This window comes from Rattus norvegicus, chromosome 18 (genome assembly GCF_036323735.1).
Source record: "Rattus norvegicus strain BN/NHsdMcwi chromosome 18, GRCr8, whole genome shotgun sequence".
Lineage (NCBI taxonomy): Eukaryota > Metazoa > Chordata > Mammalia > Rodentia > Muridae > Rattus > Rattus norvegicus.
Window position 1 is genome coordinate 27502599 of NC_086036.1, and position 19588 is coordinate 27522186.

Genomic DNA, 19588 nt, shown 5'->3' on the forward strand with positions numbered 1-19588 from the left:
CTCCAGATTGCGAAAGGGGACGGGGCGGAGGTAAGGTATTAACTCTGGCTCCGGTGGTAAAGGCCACCCAAGCGAGGGGCACGCCCACCTGCTCAGTACTCTCTATCCTACCCGCATCCAAGCCTGGCACAAGGCCTGCTCTTGCTTCCCTAGGGAAGGCCAGAGTCTACAGGGTGAAGAGGGGACAGACCAGGGATGACACAGGAGGAGGAGGGGACATGACTCATCACCCGCACTCTACATTTATTAATGGAAGTTTATCTTATCACTGTCACTGTTCTTTGAGGACAGGATCAAATGCCATTACCTGTATTTGTATATGCGCTGTCACATCTACCCTCTGGGGCTGCATGTGTTAACTCTTTCACTGCAGAAAGAAAAAGACTTAGTGGTGACATGATCTCGGTCAGACAGGAAGTGAGGTTCAGAAAACCAAGGTTGAATTCAGGTTGGTTTTGGCCCCCCTCCTTCACCACATAGGATTCCTGAGGCATCCACACAGGCCTCTGCCCCCTTGTGCTGTGTCAGGGTGAGCATATTAGCCAGGATGAACTGGCAGTGTCGGGGACCCTGTGGAAATGAGAAGGGGCCCTCTTTGTTGCAAAAATATTAAGAATGTTGTTGTGTGTAGTGGCTAATGCGTGTTATTCCCATACCCAGGAGGCAGATCCCAGTGAGTTCAAACCCAGCCTGGCCTACATAATGATTTCCATCTAGGCCAGCCTGGCCTACATAATGATTTCCATCTAGGCCAGCCTGGACTACGCACTTAAAAAGACCACCCAACATAGCAAAACTCTATGTGAAAAATACAGGAAAGGGCCAGCCTTAGGTAAAGGCATAGACCACAAAGCCAGTGACTTGCATTTGACCTCTGGGACCTGAGGGAGAGAGCTGACTTCCATAGGCTGTCTTCTGGCTTCCACATGTACCCCTCTGGCAAAACACCCAAACTCAAACAGCACAGACACAAATGCAGACAGACAGACAGACACACACACACACACACACACACACACACACACACGTACACACACAAACTAATAATAAATAAATAAAATTGGGGGCTGGCAAGATGGCTCAGCAGGAAAAGGCACTTGCTGCCAAGCCTGACCTGGGTTCATCTTCTCCCGTGACCCATGTGCTGGAAGAGAACTGACTCTCACAAGTTGCCCCACACACACACTCACACACTAAATATAGTTTATTAATTTTTTTAAACTAACAAAAGCTAGGTACGATGACACATGCCTGTAATCCTGCAAAGAGAGGTGCAGGCAAGAGGATAGGGTGTCCAAGACCAGCCTCCAAAAGTCTCGGCTGCATAAGACCCTATCTTGGTAGCTCATGCCTTTAAAATCCAGCACCCAGGAGGAGAGACAGGCAAATTTCTATGATTTTGAGGCCAGCCTGTTCTACAGAATGAGTTCCAGGTCAAAGCTATGTAGTAAGACCCTCAGATAATAAAATAGAAACACACACACACACACACGCACACGCACGCACGCACACACACACACACACACACACCTATTTCAAAGGGGAAATAAATAAATAAGTAAATAAATAAATAAATATGTCAGAACATTAAGTTGAACATGGGACCCTCCTGGGCACCTCACCCATGTTCAGTCTGTGCCTACATCTCTTCTCTTTTCCTATCCAGCCTGGGTTAGCCTGGCTGTTAGCAGAGGCAGTCATGAGGATCAAGGGGCCCTAGCAAGAGCTGGGCCTGTGATCGGCACCTGCTCCCCTCTGGTTATCGGAGTCCCAAGCACGTCAGAGGCTACCTACTTCTGAGTTGCTGCGCCCGTGTCCCGTCTGGGGCACAGGGGCACAGGCTAAGCCAAGGGCCCACGGGCAGCATGGCTTTCCAGCTAGGCAGCTGCTTCATGGCCGTCTTGAGTGCTGTTCCCTTTGCAGCTCCAGCCTTTCCTCTGCTTTTTGGTCCACTCCTCTCCTGGTTCCTGCACTGCCCTCTCGAAGTGGTTTGACCTGTTGGGCCTCTGCAACTCCTCCCAGCTCTCTGCGGGTGGCAGATAGGGAGCCCCTTCTCCCCCTTCTTCAATCGCAGCTCAATACCGCCCAAATCTCACCAGGACATCTGCATTACAAGATTTGAAAAAGTGAGTGCATGGGCCATGACACCCACCAGCCCCCACGCTGCACCCTACAGTGATGTCTTTAAGACACTGTTAGGTAGCTTAACCTTAGAGGCTGCTGACGTGGACCCCTCCCTTCTGGTCAGCTTTGGACCCCACCTCCCGTTTCTCAGGCAACACTCGGAAGATAAACATCAACTCTGTCATTGTTCCTTAAGCTTACAGCTCAAAAGAATAGAAGACTTCTGTCCTGGGGTGAAGACAACATTCTGATCTGCTCCAAAGATTAGAACATTACCTATTGTTTCCTCTCCCAAGTTACTTTAGGTCTAGCTAGCACGGTAGCACTCCATTAACCCCAGCACACTTGAGGCAAGTAGGGGATAGATCTCTGAGTTCAAGGACAGCCTGGTTTACATAGTGAGCTTCAGGCTACCTTGTGTGATGGCTATTTTTGGTGACCAACTAGGTGACACCTGGAATTAACTAAAACTCAAGTGGTCTGTGAGGGATTTTTCTTTTTCTTTTTCTTTTTTAAAGATTTATCTGTTTATTATCAGACACACCAGAAGAGGGCATTGGATCTCATTACAGATGGTTGTGAGCCACCATGTGGGTGCTAGGATTTGAACTCAGGACCTCTGGAAGAGCAATCAGTGCTCTTAACCACTGAGCCATCTCTCCAGCCCGAGGGATGTTTTTCTTGATTACGTCATTTGAAGTGGGGAGACCCATTTTTATTCTGGATCCTCTGAGTGATACATTATTTCTCCATCGGTAACATGAGCCAGATTTAAACCTGATTAACAGATACAAAGGCAGATGTGCTGCCAGGAGGAGGGAGAGAGAGGAGAGGGAAAGAGAAAGCGAAAGAGTGTGTGGGCAGAGAGAGGGAGAGAGGGAGAGAGGAGACAGAGGAAAGATCAAAATGCCTGATTAAATAGGGAAGAGCCTCTAGGGGAAGGGCAGCATAGCCCCTAGACTGGAAAGTTCAGGGCTTGGGACAGGGTGTGCCAGGTCAGGACCAAGGGATGCTGGGATAGCCTGAAGGGCAGGTCGGCTTCGATATGTAAAATATGCACCTCAGTCCCTTGTCCCTGGGTTTGAAACCAAACACTGAGATGGGAAGATCCACCATTAATCTGGGCCACACCTCCTGTTGGTAGCCCATATAAAGGATGTAGGGACATGGCTCTTTACCTAGTTGCTTTTTGCTCTTGCTGGCAAGTCCATTTCTTCACTGGCATTTGAGCCCACTTTGGGATTCTGGCAGATCCTGAAGACCAACCTCATGGATTGAACAACTCCTGGATACTTGGACCTTCCTTTGGTGGACAGCCATTGTTGGTCTAGCTGGACCACTGCCTGTGAGCCATTCCTACTGTCAGTGAAAGGACCACATAAACCCCATTTGTCTCCATAAGGACCAGGCCTGACTTAGTCCTTAGGCACCAGCTCCAGGAACAAGGTCATCAAACTCCTTCCCAAAGACCAGTCTGGAGGTAACCAAAAAGATGGGGAAATATCTTATCTCAGGATGGGCATCTGTGCTGGGCAACCTGATCTCATCCTGCGATTAAATGTTCATGACGTAGGAATGCAGACCACTGACTACCTGTGACCCACCCCCACCACTATCTCCATCGCCTACCAGTGAAATTTTAGATTATCTAATCCTTCTACAGGGTTCCCCCGATTTCCTGTAAGAAGGCCTGCGTGCCTTTGTCTGGGGCCACCAGTTTTTTTTTTTTTTTTTTTTTTTGGTTCTTTTTTTTTTCGGAGCTGGGGACCGAACCCAGGGCCTTGCGCTTCCTAGGTAAGCGCTCTACCACTGAGCTAAATCCCCAGCCCCTATAGGCTCATGTTTTTAAATGAGTAGTCACCAGGCTGAACAGGTGTGGCCTGGTAGTGGTTATTTTTCTGGAGGTTGTTAAATATTTATTTGGGGTTTCTACCCCCACCCCCACTTCAGATCATTTAGTTGCCAAATAAAAGACACAGAAACCTTTATATTTATAATAAGCTTAAAAGCATTAGCGCTAGGCAGATATCTACCCTCTAAGCTGCTTTGTGGTTCTCCCGGAGACATACTGTTTGTTCTACCTGGGCCACTCCTTCTCCATCAGGCCGGCCCTCATGGCCGTGTGCCTACTACAATTGATACCCCATAGCAGCTTCCTTCTTCCTCTTCTCCTGGTCCCTCCGATGCCAAGCCCTGCAATCTTTGTTTCCCCCACCTCTTCTGCCCAGCTCAGACTGTGGGCATCTTTATTAACCAATCAGAGATAAGTTGAGGGGTGAGAACAAGGTTTGCACAGCAAACATTGGTGTATGGAAGAATTCACTCTTTTGGGGACAACCAGGTCTTGGGATATAGTATATAGCATTTGAATACACAGCAGCACCAGACCGACTCCAACTGGCCTTGTTGGAAGAGGTGTATCAGTGTGGTGGATGTGAGTTTTTCATAGGCCCATACCACGTCCAGTGTCTCTCTCTGCCCACTGCCTGCCTATCAGCTACTGCTCCAGCACTATGCCTTATCTGCTTCCTGCTGTGATGATCATGAACTAACCCTCTGAAACTAAGGCCCCAATTAAATGATTTTTTTTTTTTTTGGTTCTTTTTTTCGGAGCTGGGGACCGAACCCAGGGCCTTGTGCTTCCTAGGCAAGCGCTCTACCACTGAGCTAAATCCCCAACCCCTAAATGATTTTTTAAAATATTTTATTTATGTAATGTGTATGGTACAGTGTAGTTGTTTTGTCTTCAGATACACCAGAATCTGTTACAGATGGTTGTGAGCCACCATGTGGTTGCTGGGAATTGAACTCAGGCCCTCTGGAAGAGCAGTCAGTGCTCTTAACCACTGAGCCATCTCTCCAGCACAAATGATTTTTTAAAAATAAAAGTTGCGGGGTTGGGGATTTAGCTCAGTGGTAGAGCACTTGCCTAGCAAGCGCAAGGCCCTGGGTTCGGTCCCCAGCTCTGAAAAAAAGAAAAAAGAAAAAAAAAAAAGTTGCCTCAGCCATGGCATCTCTTCACAGCAATAGAACAAACACTAAGACACCTGTCTCAAAAAGAAAAAAAGAAAAAGAAAAAGAAAAAAGGGTATGTGGGAGATTTGCTGCTGGTTTGATCCTTTGGATCCACAGGGTAGAACACGAAAGCTGACTCCAGCAATCATCCTCCAACTTCCGCACGAGTGCACAGGCAAACGCACACTGAACAGGAGCAAGTTAATCCAGCTGGGCTGTCAGTCACCTGGCCAAGAGCCCACTGGTCAAGAAGGCTGATTCACTTAAGGCCATACCAAGGAGCTGGAGGGGTACTCACCTCCTTCATGAGACAACTTCCTTCCCAGAATTCAACCTCCTCGTGCCACCATAGAACCTGCCCACTTTTCTGACTCCTAACTCAGAAAATTATAACCCTTCCTCTCTCCCTTTGGATACCAGCCAAAGCCTAAGAAGGCTTTCCCTGACAGTCTGGGAAAGGGAATTCCCTGAAAGCCTCAGGTGGACTGACTGTCTGGGCAGGAAAGGTGACCTCACTGATAACACCTCTGGAAGCCTCTGATAAGGTGACCCACACACCAATTGCAAACTGGTACAACCACTCTGGAAATCAGTCTGGAGGTTCCTTAGAAAATTGGACACAAGGGGTTGGGGATTTAGCTCAGTGGTAGAGCGCTTGCCTAGCAAGCGCAAGGCCCTGGGTTCGGTCCCCAGCTCCGAAAAAAAAAAAAAAGTTTAAAAAAAAAAGAAAGAAAGAAAATTGGACACAGTACTACCTGAAGACCCAGATATACCACTCCTGTGTATATACCCAAAAGATGCTCCAACATACAACAAAGACATGCTCCGCTATGCTCACAGCAGCCTTATTTATAGTAGTCAGAAGCTGGAAAGAACCCAGATGCTGGGTTCAATAGACATTTCTGGATACAGAAAATGTGGTATATTTACACAATGAAGTACTACTCAGCTATTAAAAACAATGACTTCAGGCTGGAGAGATGGCTCAGTGGTTAAGAGCACTGACTGCTCTTCCAGAGGTCCTGAGTTCAAACCCCAGCAACCACATGGTGGCTCACAACCATCTGTAATGAGATCTGATGCCCTCTTCTGATGTGTCTGAGGACAGCTACAGTGTACCTATATATAATAAATAAATAAATCTAAAAGAAAAAAAAAACAATGACTTCATGAAATTCATAGGCAGGCAAATGGATGGAACTAGAAATATCATCCTGAATGAGGTAACCCAACCACAGAAAAACACACATGGTATGCACTCACCGATAAGTGGATATTAGCCCAAAAGCTCGAATTACACAAGATACAATCCACAGACCACATGAAGATCCAGACAAGGACGACCAAAGTGCAGATGCTTCAGTCCTTCTTAAAAGGGGGAACAAAATACTCACGGGAGGAAATATGGAGACAAAGTGTGGAGCAGAGACTAAAGGAAAGGCTATCCAGAGCCTGCCCTGCCTGGGGATCCAGCCCATATACACTCAGCCACCAAACCCAGACACTATTGCTGATGCCAAGAAGTGCTTGCTGACAGGAGCCTGATCTAGTTGTCTCCTGAGAGGCTCTGCCAGAGCCTGACAAATACAGAGGCGAATGCTCGCAGCCAACCATGGACCTGAGAACAGGATCCTCAATGGAGAAGTTAGAGAAAGGATTGAAGGAGCTGAAGGGGTTTGCAACCCCATAAGAACAACAATACCAACCAACCAGAGCTCCCAGGGACTAAACCACCATTCAAAGAGTACACGTGGACAGACCCATGGCTCCAGCTGCATATGTAGCAGAGGATGGCCTTGTTAGGCATAAGTGGGAGGAGAAGCCCTTGCTCTTGCCAAGGCTCGATACCCCAATGTAGGGAATGTCAGGGTGGGGAGGTGGGAAGGGGTGGGTGGGGGAACACCCTCATAGAAGCAGGGGTGGGGGGATGGGATAGGGGTTTATGAATGGAAAACCAGGAACAGGGATAACATTTGAAATGTAAATATTTTTAAAAATCCAATAAAAAAAAAAAAGAAAGGAAAAGGTGACCCACACACCAAATTAGTCAGCATCCACCACCTTCAGACTGCAGGGGAGCTGGCCTGAAGATGCTCTTCATTCCCAAAGTTATCCCTTGGCCATCTTGTAAAAGCCCAAGATCCACACATAAGACACAGTCTCACTACTGAGGAGAGGCCAAGGCACTTCAGTTATTCTTAGTAAAGATCGATTATGTTCTGGATATGCCTCTCTGCTTTTATTTCCATGTTGCTTTGATCAATCCCTGTCTAGCGCTCCTCCCCTTTGTAAATGCTTGCACACCTCCTTTAGTGAACCTACCTGCTTTCTTGGACTGTGTAGCTCTCTTCCTTTTCTCCATCTCTCTTCTCCAGCAGCCACTGAGACTTACAGCTTGTCTGCCTTCTTTTTCTCTCAGATTCTGATAAAAGTTGTCTTGACGTGCCCTTCTGAGTACATTTTAAATTATTTATTTATTGAGATAAAGTCTCACCATATAACAAGATGACACTCACTGTGTAACCTTAGCCGGTTACACAGGGATCTACCTGCCTCTGCCTTCTAAGTGCGGAGACTAGAGGCATGTGTCACCACTGCTGTCACCACTGCCGGCTAGGAGGCTGTTTTTATTCATTTTTAACTTTTTAAAGGTTTATTTGTTTTGGAGCAGGATGTGGTGGTACATACCTTTAATCTCAGCCCTTGGGAAGCACAGACAGATTTCTGTGAGTTCGAGGGCAGCCTAGTCTAGTCTACATAGCAAGTCCCAGGCCAGCCAAGGCTGCAGAGTAAAACCTTGTCACAAAAAGAAGAAGCAGGAGGAGAAGGAGGAGGAGGAACAGGAAGAAGAGGAGGAGGAAGAAAAAAGATTTATTTTTATTTTTTTTTCTTTTCTTTTTTTGGAGCTGGGGACCGAACCCAGGGCCTTGTGCTCTACCACTGAGCTAAATCCCCAACCCGATTTATTTTTATTTTATGCGTGTACATGTTTTGCCTGTATATGTATGTCTAATGGCCAAATAGGTCAGAGGAAGGTATTGGGACCCTAGGGACTAGAGTTACAGATGGTTGTGAGTCACTATATGGGTACTGGAGATTAAACCAAGTATTCTTAACCTCTGAGCCATCTCTCCAGCCTGTAAGTAGCCTTTTAAAATATTTTTATTAACAAGACTAAAACCAAGCAGGAACACTGGGTTTTCCTGATGACATCAGATAAGATCATTCAGGCCCTCATCACCTGCCAGGCCTACATAGTTCATACTCCTAATGTTCCAGCCAGCATCCTGGACCCTGGCTTTCCGATCCTGAGGTTTCTTGCTAGGGCGAGGGCCAGGAGAAAAAGAAGGCACAGTGTAGATCCTAGAGCAAGTGATAGTGGGGGACTAGGAGTTCGAAAGTGTAGAGCACATGCTTGGTAGGCTAGGAGGCGCTCAGCATTGGAATGTCCACACTAGACTCCCCTTTGGAATATGCTCGGTTTAGTCACAGACACGTTCTTTAGAATTCTATGCTCTTCTAAAGTTATAGCAATCTCGAGTAAACAGTTATCTCGTTTAGCTGCCATGGTCCATCGGGCAGCTAATGTTCCACTAGAGAGTTCTCCAGTTGGAACTTTTCAGCAGCCTCCAAGCTCAACTGGCATCCCCGTGAAGTACTTTGTTTGTGGCAGGTTGGGAGGAAAGGACCAGGAGGTCTTCAAGAGCTTCAGCCAGGGGCTAATGGTGACAGGAGGACATGTGTGAGCTCAACAACCATGCCGGACACTCAAGTCTACAGTGGCCTGTCCCAAAGTCCCCTTGCCAATGGGTATCTGCACAGAGGCTCAAACTGCACCACTGAGGAGTGTGATGGTGCAGTCTCTGGGTCACATCCACATCGCCAGTTTTTTGTATTGTCCAGTGGGCATTAGTTTTGTGCCATCAGGGTTCACCTCTTAGAGCTGGTTCATTGGTTCATCAATGGCATGTTGGGGTTGGTTTTGAGAAAGCTAAGCTGATTCCATGACAGACTTCAAATTGGCAGTTAAGGAGACTGGGCCTAAAAAGTGGGCAAGTCCAGGCAAGTCCATTACTAATAGAAAACCCCCAGGCTCCAGCATTGATGCCCAGGTAATGGAATGCCCCAGCCACCTGGCCTGAAGCAAGGACAATGGTCAGCAGCAGTTTCCAGACTTCCCCAGCTACTTCCTCGGCAACAGTTTCCAGACCTCACAACTCAATAAAGTAATGTCCACAGAGATGGACCCAACAGATTAACACAGAGGTCATCTACCCCAGAATTCCCTAAGGTGCTTTAAATCAGACCTGCAAGCTCACTTGGGTGTCCTTCTATTCTGGTAATGGGAGACCCTAGCATGCTGGACTTCTGCAGAACAAAACACTCTTTGTGTTTACATACTATTTGAGTCTGGGGTACCATCCTTTAGCGAATCATGGACACTTAGAGTTTACTAGCATATCAGAGCCTACCAGGGCTTGGCTCATATCCCAGCTGCCAACCTTGTGATTGGCTCCTCTCTTGTAGGCATTACATCATTTCAAGTCAGACAAAAATGGTTTTCACTTATATATTCCTAACAGACATATCCCATGGCAGACAAAGATAGGAGGGTGCATGATTAGTAATAAAGATGGTGAACTTCCAAGATGGCCGACTTTGTCCTCACCCTCCTCACCTGGCTGCTTAAAACAAAGGTCCTGTGGGTTCTTCCTCTTGCTAGCAGGCCTCCTGGATGGACTGGCTGAACAAGCTAGAGGCTGGATCAGAACAAACAGCTCTTCTCACCAAACCTCATACTCTAAACCTCTCCCCCAGCTCCTTATTAGTATCTAAATCTACCACTTCAGCCATGCATTCTCTTGGTCCTCCACTCCTCTCTTGGTCTTCTGTTCTTATCTCTTGGTTCCCTCTCGCAGCACCCCCTCTCCCCCTGCCCACCCACCTCCTCTGGTTGTCTGGTTCAGTCTGGACTCTTCTAGACACCGCTGGCTGTGCTCTCCCTCATACCTACAATACAACCCTTCTCAACCACACTTAGGAGCAGCCATGGCCTCGTTTTCAGTCATTGCTCAGATTGAGCCTCTATTGTCTAAATGGGTAATCAAGCGAGCAGTCCATGACTACGTGACTGCAGCTGCCCGTCTATACTTTCCCTACCGGTGGATCTAAAGCCCTCCACTGTTTGGCCCTGAGCAAATGACTGGATTCTTTACTAACTTGTTTACTTTTCCAACCATGCCGACTCTCTTCTAGTTAGGTGAAGTGATGTGTATTTGGCCCCCATGGGAAGGACTTCAACAGAAACATCATTTTCTGCCCCATCCTCAGAAGCGTTTGCAGAGAGGATTCAAAGTCAGTGAACTTTATTTGAAAGTAGAAAGGCAGCCTCAGCCCCAGTACTCCAGGGAGGAGTGGAGGGAGAAGATTGACAGCTGGAGTCAGGCTTCCCTGCCTCCTCCCCACCACCACTGCTGAAAGAAAGGTATAGGAGGGTCAAGCACAAAGGCTCAGGACTTCAGCAATTTCAAGGCTGAGCAGGAGGACAAGTTCAAGGCCAGCCTGGACTACATGATGAGAGCCTGTCTCTAAACAGCCATTAATAATAATAATTAATTAAAAAAATATAGACACGGTCCATAGGTGTCACAGCTTGGACTAAAGCTCTTCTCTCTGAGCCGGGATCTCCTGTGAGCAGGACCCGTGGGTGCCCCCACAGAGTAGCGCCTCCAGAGTCTCGTGGCCTTGGCGGTAGGCTTCATAGATCTGGTCCTCTCCAAACTCTCCCAGGTAGTGGAAACACGTCATGGAGAGCCTAAGAGAGCAATAGGCACCGTGAACTCTAACCTGCCCATGGGGAAGTCGAGGAGCAAAGCAGGACTCCAGAGACTCCTTCCCCCGCATGCTATTACCTATTGGGCCAGGGACCCCCAGTAATCATCACGCTGATGCTGGGCTCTGGCCCCTTGCTAAGTCCCGGGCCCATGAGACGCTTCATCTGGTTCACTTCTTGGACTCCATAGCTGATGGTAATAGGCAGAGATGTAGGATCAGCGCAGACCAGCTCAGCGAGGGACTTGCTCCTATTCCAGGCTAAATATACTGAGCTCAGGCAGGGTTAAATCCAAGGCTCAAGATCTTAGTGATCTTTCTGTGGCCATCTGCTCTCCCAGATGTTCCCAACAGCAACCGTAGCCCAGATTTCAGCTCAGCCCGCCTCCTCCCTCAGGCCAGAACCTTCGTGGAATGAACACGTGGCACCCATCAATGGGAGGGTGGGGGTCTGTACCCGCCAGCCCTTCCCCTGAAGGAAGGTGACAGGGACTGGATCAGCAACTCACGACTGCCAGTTCTGAGAGCAGGTCCGGTCCAGCACATCTGTGTACGTGGATTCACTCAGCTCCTGCGATCCACTGGAGTCTGGAGTGTGAGATTTAGCCTCTGCTTTCGCCAGATGTTGGCCCATCTGGAATGAGGAGGTGCTGAGAACCTGGTCTTTGGGACTGCTGGCCAATTAGGGGAAGGAAAGAAGGGCAGACGCCCAGCGTCTCTGGGGAGAATGAGGTGGCTGGGGAGCTGTTGAGCCGGAAGCACCTGCAAGGCAGGCTGCAGGGGCCCCTCTCTGGGCCCCACGGCTGGACTGGATCAGCTCAGGCAGGACCTACTCTCCCGGGGCTGGGGGAGAAAATGCTGAGTGAAAGACTGCCCCTCATTCAGAGCACACTTGCCCAGTAGCACATGCTATTTTTAAATCATGAGACCAAGGAAAGCCAATAATGATGATAATGATGATGATGATAAATAAATTAAGCAGTCTTTAATAACATGTGTACTCACTCGCCCTGCGAACATACGGAAACGTGGTCACACAGGCACGCTTGGGGTGAACAAGCATGGGTTCACATAGATACTTATGTATTCAACATGGGTAAAGTAAGGCACCTCAGGGACCTGGGGAGGGTGTTCAGATGAAAAAGGATACAGTCAGGGAGAAAGTATAAGAGGACTAATGATCCCCTGGGTGACAAGATAGACGGGGCCACCTCAGATTGTCTGTTCTTTGGTGACCAGGCAAAAGAGTAAACTGAAGCATGACAATTGAAGCGAAGGGGGCCGGTAATACCCTGAAAAGATCGCTGGTTAGGGCTGAGGGCTGGGGGTTAAAGGCTCAATGGTGAGGTCTAAGACAGATGGAGTGGCCTAAGCGAGGACTGCTAGGGGACAGGCAGAACTTACCTGGTAGGCCACAGCCCGGCAGGCATCGCAGCGCAGGTGAGTCGGCATATGGGATGCGTACTTCTCTTCATCATCCAGTGTAGGAGCTGTAGCTGAGAGGGAAACCCTATCCCCGAAGCTCCCCAGGATAGCCCTGCACCCGAACAGTAGCAACAGCGGCAGGGGTAGTCTCATGGCCTCTGAACTTACTTCGTGGCGCACAGGCTGAGGCCGGGGCACAGATGTGCATTCGAATTATCTGTGGTTTAGGCCAATGGGGAACCGACACCTCACTGACCCTCTTCCCTTCCCTGAGGCCCAGGAGATGCCACGCATGCAGGTTCCACAGCGGGACCCAGGCTGCTGATGACTCAGCTCCATTTCACCTGAAGATGCGAGGAGAGAGGCTGGGGCTGGGCAAGGAGACTCCGCGGCTGATGGAGAACACACTGTGACCTGAGCGAGTGGCAAGAACTGTACCGAACATCCTGTGGGGCAAGGTGGCTGATGACAGTCATCTTATTCTACTGCAGAGGATGTGAAAGCTCAGAGAGAAGCCGTGTTGAGAGTGGTCCCCAATGCCCACAGGAGGAATGGCTGTGATTGCTAGCTTAGGGCTCTAACTGTAGTGAGACAGAGTTATTGAGTCTGGGAGACCGCAGTGTATGAGGCCATCCGAGGTCTTTTTCTCCAATCCTAGAGTGCCCTTTACCTAGGCCAGAGCCAGACTTGAGGGCTTTGTGGAGGGTGCTTAAGAGACAACAAGCCAGGCTGGAGAGATGGCTCAGCGGTTAAGAGCACTGTCTGCTCTTCCAGAGGTCCTGAGTTCAATTCCCAGCAACCACATGGTGGCTCATAACCATGTGTAATGTGATCTGATGCCCTCTTCTGGTGTGTCTGAGGACAGCTACAGTGTACTTATATATAAAATAAATAAATACATCTTTAAAAAAAAAAGAGGGGGGCTGGAGAGATGGCTCAGTGGTTAAGAGCACTGACTGCTCTTCCAAAGATCCTGAGTTCAAATCCCAGCAACCACATGGTGGCTCACAACCATCTGTACTGGGATCTGATGCCCTCTTCTGGTGTGTCTGAGGACAGCTACAATGTACTTACATAATAAATGTTTAAAAAAAAAAAAAAAGAGGGGTTGGGGATTTAGCTCAGCGGTAGAGTGCTTGCCTAGCAAAAGCCCTGGGTTCGGTCCCCAGCTCCGAAAAAAGGAAAAGGAAAAAAAAAAAAAAGAGGCAGCAAACTGAAGAAAGCTCAGTGGTTAAGAACAATTGCTTGTTTTGCTAAGGACCTTGTTTCAGTACCCATCACTCACAAACGGTTCACAACCATCTGTAACTCCAGTTCCAGGGGATTCAATGCCATTTTCTGACCTTCATGGGCTTCAAGCATACATGAAGCACACATACACACATATGAGATAAACAGTCATAAAATAAAAATAAATATATTTTAAGTGTTATTTATTTGACTTTTTGAGATAGCCCTGGCTGTCCTTGAACTCAAAGAGATCCACCTGCCTCTGCCTCTCAAGTCCTGGGATCAAAGGTGTGTACCATCATGCCAGGAAAAAGTGGTTTTTTATTTTGTTTTTAAAAGGTGGAAGCGGGAAATTAGGACCATACACTTGGTTGTCATTTCAGTCACCATGGCTCTCCATGGTTAGCCATTTATTACACACCAGGGCGAGATGATACACTCTAGGGCTGGCCCTGGTCCCTCCATGTCATTGGGACCAGTATCTCAGGAGAGATGTTGAGGTTATTTTGACGGTGTATTTTAGCCACTTTCCAGTCCAGGGCAAGGTTGACAGAAACTCCTAGAGAGGGATCTTAGCTACACAGGCTCAGAACCAGAAAGCTGCCGAATGTCTGTCTACCCAGCATTGCTTCTAGTGGGAACGATCCTTTCTCAAACACCTCCTGTCAAACACCGCTCCAGCAAGGCTCAAAAACAACACAGAGACCACCTTCTACTTCACAGAGATTGTCCTCTGGCTCTCAGTTTACCCCAGGCTCAGAGCGGCTAGAGCACAGGTTTGGGGTCTTTCCTGTGCTGGGAGTAGCCGGAAGGGCCAGTCCCTGTGTAGTTACTGTTGCCTCTGCTCCTGGAGGAACATGAAGAGTGAAACCAGCTAAAGGGCCAGGGCCCCTTGACCTACTCATCTAGGAACACCCTTCCTCTTGCCAGCTCTAACTCACCCAAACAGCCTGACCTTCTTCCCTCTTGTCCTCCTGGTAATTCAATTTACTTGGTGTCTATTGAGGTGGGGATGGCTTCAGGATAAACTAGCTCAGCTCCCAGGGTCTGTAGAAGACAGGGAGGAGCTAGGTTCCCTGCTGTGGGCTGTTAGCTGTAGCCATCTCTTGGTTTGTTGTTTTTGAGACAGAATTTCTCTGTCTTGGAACTCGCTCTGTAGGCTGGTCCTGAACTCACAGAGATCCACCTGTCTCTGCTTCCCGAGTGCTGGGATCAAAGGTCTACACCAACACCACCTGGCTGTCACATCATTTCATGAAGCTCCCCCATTTTTTTTTTTGGTTCTTTTTTTTTCGGAGCTGGGGACCGAACCCAGGGCCTTGCGCTTCCTAGGTAAGCGCTCTATCACTGAGCTAAATCCCCAGCCCCTTGAGATTTTTTAATTCATCACTTGTCCCTAGTCACCCCCAAGCCACAGAAAACCGTAAGAATCTTCCTCCCCTTCCTCATTTCCTAGACCCTCCTGCAGGCCTTTCTGTCAAGGAGCTGCTTGTCCCATTGACTGTCTTTCCAGGGACTACAGCCATTTCACCCAGTTCTCTCACCTCCAATCCACATCCACATCTCCTTATGCAGCATCCATACTTCATCTCCAACTACTGTCCCCATAGCTCCCATTCACTGCCCCAGGCTGCCCAGGGGCCACACTAGGTTCTCCCTTGTAGGACTAATCCAGATTTGATGGCTGTGGCCCATCCCATCTCAGCAGCACCTACTCTCCTGCTCCACTCAACTGGCCCAGTGTTAGGGAAATACAAACAGTTCACCAAGGCAGCCCCGTCCTGCTGCTCCCACACCTGCTATTCTGGGAAACCCCAACACCTCTTAGACTGGCTTCTCACTTTGACAGACTTGCTTGCCTACGTAAACACATACACAAACACAGCACACCCTGGGAAGGTTTGGGGAAGGGATACATATTTTTGTTGGGGGGCCGAGGGGGGATAGGCAGGCAGTCACTTGCTAATGATGCTCCAGCACTGTCAGCCCAGGTAGCAGATACATTCTCTTAAGGCCACTTCTGGTCTGGTGACCGGCTGGAACTGGCCAAAGAATTGACGGGAGAAAAAAATTAAGAGTCTGGGATCCGGAACTTCCAAAGCCTTCCAGGGAACCCAACTCCACGGGGATAAAGGCTGGGGTTTTACAAAGGAAACACAGAACCCTTGCTGGACTGGATGGGACCAGAACTGGGGGGTGGGCCACAGAAGGCCAGCGGCGGCGGTGCCGGACTAGGGGTCCCGCTCAAGGGCATGTAGTACATCCCCTCCAGGGATCCAGCCTCAGGAGCCCAAGGTAGCTGGAGACCACCAAGGGCTGGCAGATTGTGAGACAGCGGCGACAGTGACGGGCCAGAGATAGGCCCATAGACGGGCGGGTAGAGGCCGGGCCCTAAGGCCAGCGGGGCATAGGGTTGGCGTGGCGGCCGGGAGGGAGAGGGCGACGGTGGCAGCAGAACTTCCACGTACTGCCCGCTCTCGGGATCGAAGAGCAGCCTCAGCCTCGGCTGCCTCGGCGCCTCCACAAAGTAGTACCGGCCGCTCTCCGGGTCTACCAGGACCTTCCCCGCGGGCACGGCTCCCGGAGGCCTGCGCATCCCCAGGGAGGATGCAGGATGGAGCCGGTCGGTGGGAGGCGCGGAGGCCGCTCGCGGGAAGGGTGCAGCGGTCCTGGCTGCCGTCGCCGGAGGATCCGGAAGGAGGGGCGCCTGGACCGCAGTTGCAGGAGACACAAGCGGTGTCTCTAATTCGGGTGCTGCCCTAAGGCTGGAGTTGGGACCCGCCTGCGGGGACCCGGGGCGAGGTGGTCTGGTCCCTGTGGACTCTAAAGGGGAACGCTGGGTTGAGGTGCGAGCGCCTCCTAAAGGGCTGGTCGGACCCTCGCGGTCTGGGACCAGACTCTGGGCCTCAGCATCCGGGTTTTCTCCTCCAGGACCCGGTCTTTGGACACTCGGAGTTTTCTCTCGCCGCTGGCCGAAGGCTAGAGCGCCAGGCAAGCGGATCTCACTGCGAGCGAAAGGCTTCGCGGTGCTGTTCTCTGCCCTCCGCCTCGGGACCCCGCTGGACTGGGAGGCATCCTTAGGGGTTGCAGGGAGTGAAGGCTCTGGTGTCTCGTAGGGATGAGGAACCACAGGCAGAAAGTCCTTGAGAAAAATGGATGTGTAATGAGCCGGGGCGGGCGACTCAAGTGCCGGGAGCTTTTGCGTTTTGGATACGTCACCCTCCTCCCCGCAGGTGTCCGCAGGGGGCGCGGGAAGCCCGGAGCCTGGGGTCCCTGCAGGGAAGCTTGGCGCGTAGGTAGTCTTGACCATCTTGCGCACGTCTCGCGGTCGCGGAATGGTCACGCGCGGACGTCCGGAAGTCGCTTCTCCCGAGCCCAAGGTTTCTGGGCACACATCGTCATCCAGGATGCTTGTCAGATGACTTCGGGGCTGTTCCGTTGTATCTACATCTGGAGAGGGCTGACCGTCTCTGAAGGCAATATTCGCATTTTCCAGTGAGAGCAGACACTGCGCCTCTGGGAGCTCTGGAGTCCCGGGTGCTGACGGTGTAGGCGACTCCAGCTTCTGAGTTAAACCATTTAAAGCTTCCTGACGCAATGCCGTCGATGAAGCCTGGGCAATCGGACTCCAAGTCTCTCCGGGCGATGGGCTACGCGTTTCAATAGGATGAGGTGACTCCCGTGGGAGCAGGGCTGGCAGGGACGGGTCCCTACTCAGTCCTGCTGCATCTCCGCCTCTCGAGTTCGGAACCTTCCACAGGAGAGGAGCTTCGGGACATGGGTTCCCAACCCTAGCGACACCCTGAGTCCATTGGGAAAGTGGTGGCGGGGAAGGGGTCCTTCTGCTGACGACTTCCTCGACGGAGGCATTCCGATCCTCCCAGGCAGAGGATGCGCCAGGGAAAGCCGGGCTACTCGTTCTCCAAACAATCTTATGAGGTTGTGGGAGGTTCTGGGGAGACGGGCAGCGAGGACCCCGCACGGCCCCGTTTGGAGCCTGCAGCGGAGGAGATGGGCTTCTCGGTCTCACAACCCTACTGGGAACCACCCGGGAACCTCTGGAAGGAGGACTCCGTGCCCTCGGCACGGTTCGATCGGGAGTCTCACGGGGGAACTGGGTCTTGGGTTCCTGTTTGTGAGCCTGGTGAATTTTCTCCTCTGACTGCAGAAAGATGCTGGAACTAACTGGACCCAGAGGCTCGGTCCCGGGTGGCGGCTTGTCCCGCCGAATCGCTCGCTCTCGGAGGCTAGGCCAAGGCCGTGGGGCTTTGGCCGAGGCAGAATGATCGTGTGCGCGGGGTGGCCGGGACTTGGCCTCTTCCAGGACCACATGAGTGCTGGCTGCCGTTTCCTGAGAGTTCGTCGTGGATTCTCGCTTGCCCGTAGACTTCAAAGTGACGTTGCTGGGGGCTGGGACCGCAGAGCCTAGTTTTCTGGCCAGCGCCGTCTGCACGATGCCCGCGGCGGCCTGCAAGCGGCTCAGAGACTCGTCCAGGGAGCCGGTGCGCAGGAGCAGTCGGGGACGCGGCGCGCGACTGTCCTGCGAGGGACTCCGAGGCCGCGGACGCAACTCGATCTGACGTTTCGGTACCGTGCGGGGTCTAACGGGCGCGGTGCGCTCCTCCAGGGCCACCTCCACACATTCGTACTGGCCTGAGACGGCAGGACTCGGCTCGCGGGGCGGCAGCTCCAGGTAGGTGGCCCAGCGAGAGCCCCCGTCGGGGACTTGCGGCTGCGACGACACAGAGACCGGAGACGCTGGCCCAGGCAGCAGGGGACTGCTGAAGGTAGGCGCCACGAGCTGTTGCTCCTCCAGATCCTCCGCGTCGGAGCGGCTGAACAGAGGCCCCGCGCCGAAGATGACTTCCATCTCCCCCGACGGCAGCATGCGCAGCTGGGGCTGGGGCAGCGGCGGGCCGGAGCCCGGGCCTCGCGGGAAACCCGAGCCGGAGCAGTGCTGCTGGCGGCTATTCTGGGCGCTGACAGACAGGACAGGCTGCGCGCCCGCCCCCCGCCCAGAAGCCACCCAGAGCCAAGTCCCCTGGCCTTCTGTGTCCGGCCCAACGTCCGGGGGCTCCGGAGAACCCGGAGCTGTGTGGTAGGAGCCGGACGAACCGGACGAGTCCTGACGCCCCGCAGAGGCAGGCAGCCGCCTTGAGAGCCCAGGAAGGGCTAGCGGGGCGAGCGCAGTCAGCATGGTGGGCAGGACACCTAGCACTACACCCTCTCAGTGCCTCCGCTGGTGGCTCCTGCACTGTCCCCGCCCTGCCTGGATGCCGTGGGGTCAAAGCGTCTTAAAGCGCCAGCGTCAGTGCCTGAGCTAGCGGCGTTGGCGGCAGAGAGACCTAAGCTGTGGGCCCTACCGGGTGAAGCCCCCATGCCGAACTTTCTCTAACACAGATGCAGTGTGGGTGTGGGGCTCCAGACTCCGGCTGACAGGCATATGAGAAGGCAGGCCTAACTTTACTAAGGAGGCAGCAGCTAGGTCCAATTTTATCACAGAAAATTCTGGCCTTGGCCTTGCAAGGGGCTTACCCGAGATGAGGTTCAGGGTGTGAGATCTTGAAATTCCGTATCCTCAGTCCCCAATTCTTTTAGTCCCCATCTCACAAAGAAACTCTCCTCCATGCCTTCCTTATGCTTGACTTCCAGCACCACCACCCCCACACACACACCAACCTTTGTTAGGGTTAAGGACTATCAGAGGGCTCTCTGAACTCAGGTAGGAGCTGACTAGACTCTAATAGCTTTAAGGCCCATAGGGAAAAAAGAGCTGGAGGGTCGTCCCTAGCTTGCTTTCACGAGCAGCTTAGCACCCAGAACAAACCTGGGAGACAGAGCAATCTTTGTAGGGTTCCCTTTAAAGCCCTAGGCCCACAAAGCCCTTATTCCAGTCCCCCCAAACCTTCATTCCTTCCCTCACAGAGCAGTCACCAGCTGTCTTTGTCTTATGACAATAGGA

General features: G+C 51.3%; 3 protein-coding genes across 3 annotated transcripts in view; all 3 read right to left on the reverse strand.

Moving 5' to 3' along the window:
* Nucleotides 1–1965, reverse strand: part of Slc23a1 (solute carrier family 23 member 1) — a 14015-nt gene extending 12050 nt beyond the window's left edge. The window contains exons 1-2 of the mRNA XM_006254602.5: nt 1795–1965; nt 308–367 (exon numbers count right to left, since the gene is read on the reverse strand). Coding sequence (XP_006254664.1) covers nt 308–367; nt 1795–1894 — 160 coding nt within the window. The 5' untranslated portion in view covers nt 1895–1965. The remainder of the gene's footprint in view (nt 1–307; nt 368–1794) is intronic.
* An 8523-nt stretch (nt 1966–10488) lies between these two features.
* Mzb1 (marginal zone B and B1 cell-specific protein) lies at nt 10489–12550 on the reverse strand. The gene is made up of 4 exons (NM_001024240.1): nt 12376–12550; nt 11481–11605; nt 11052–11162; nt 10489–10954 (listed from the first exon to the last, which is right to left on the reverse strand). The coding sequence occupies exons 1-4, from the start codon at nt 12547–12549 to the stop codon at nt 10798–10800; spliced, it is 567 nt and encodes a 188-aa protein (NP_001019411.1). The 5' UTR covers nt 12550; the 3' UTR covers nt 10489–10797.
* A 1450-nt stretch (nt 12551–14000) lies between these two features.
* Nucleotides 14001–18845, reverse strand: Prob1 (proline-rich basic protein 1). The gene has a single exon (NM_001400816.1). It carries the CDS (start codon nt 18821–18823, stop codon nt 15770–15772), a length of 3054 nt encoding a protein of 1017 aa, NP_001387745.1. The 5' UTR covers nt 18824–18845; the 3' UTR covers nt 14001–15769.
* Between the last annotated feature and the right edge of the window lie 743 nt (nt 18846–19588).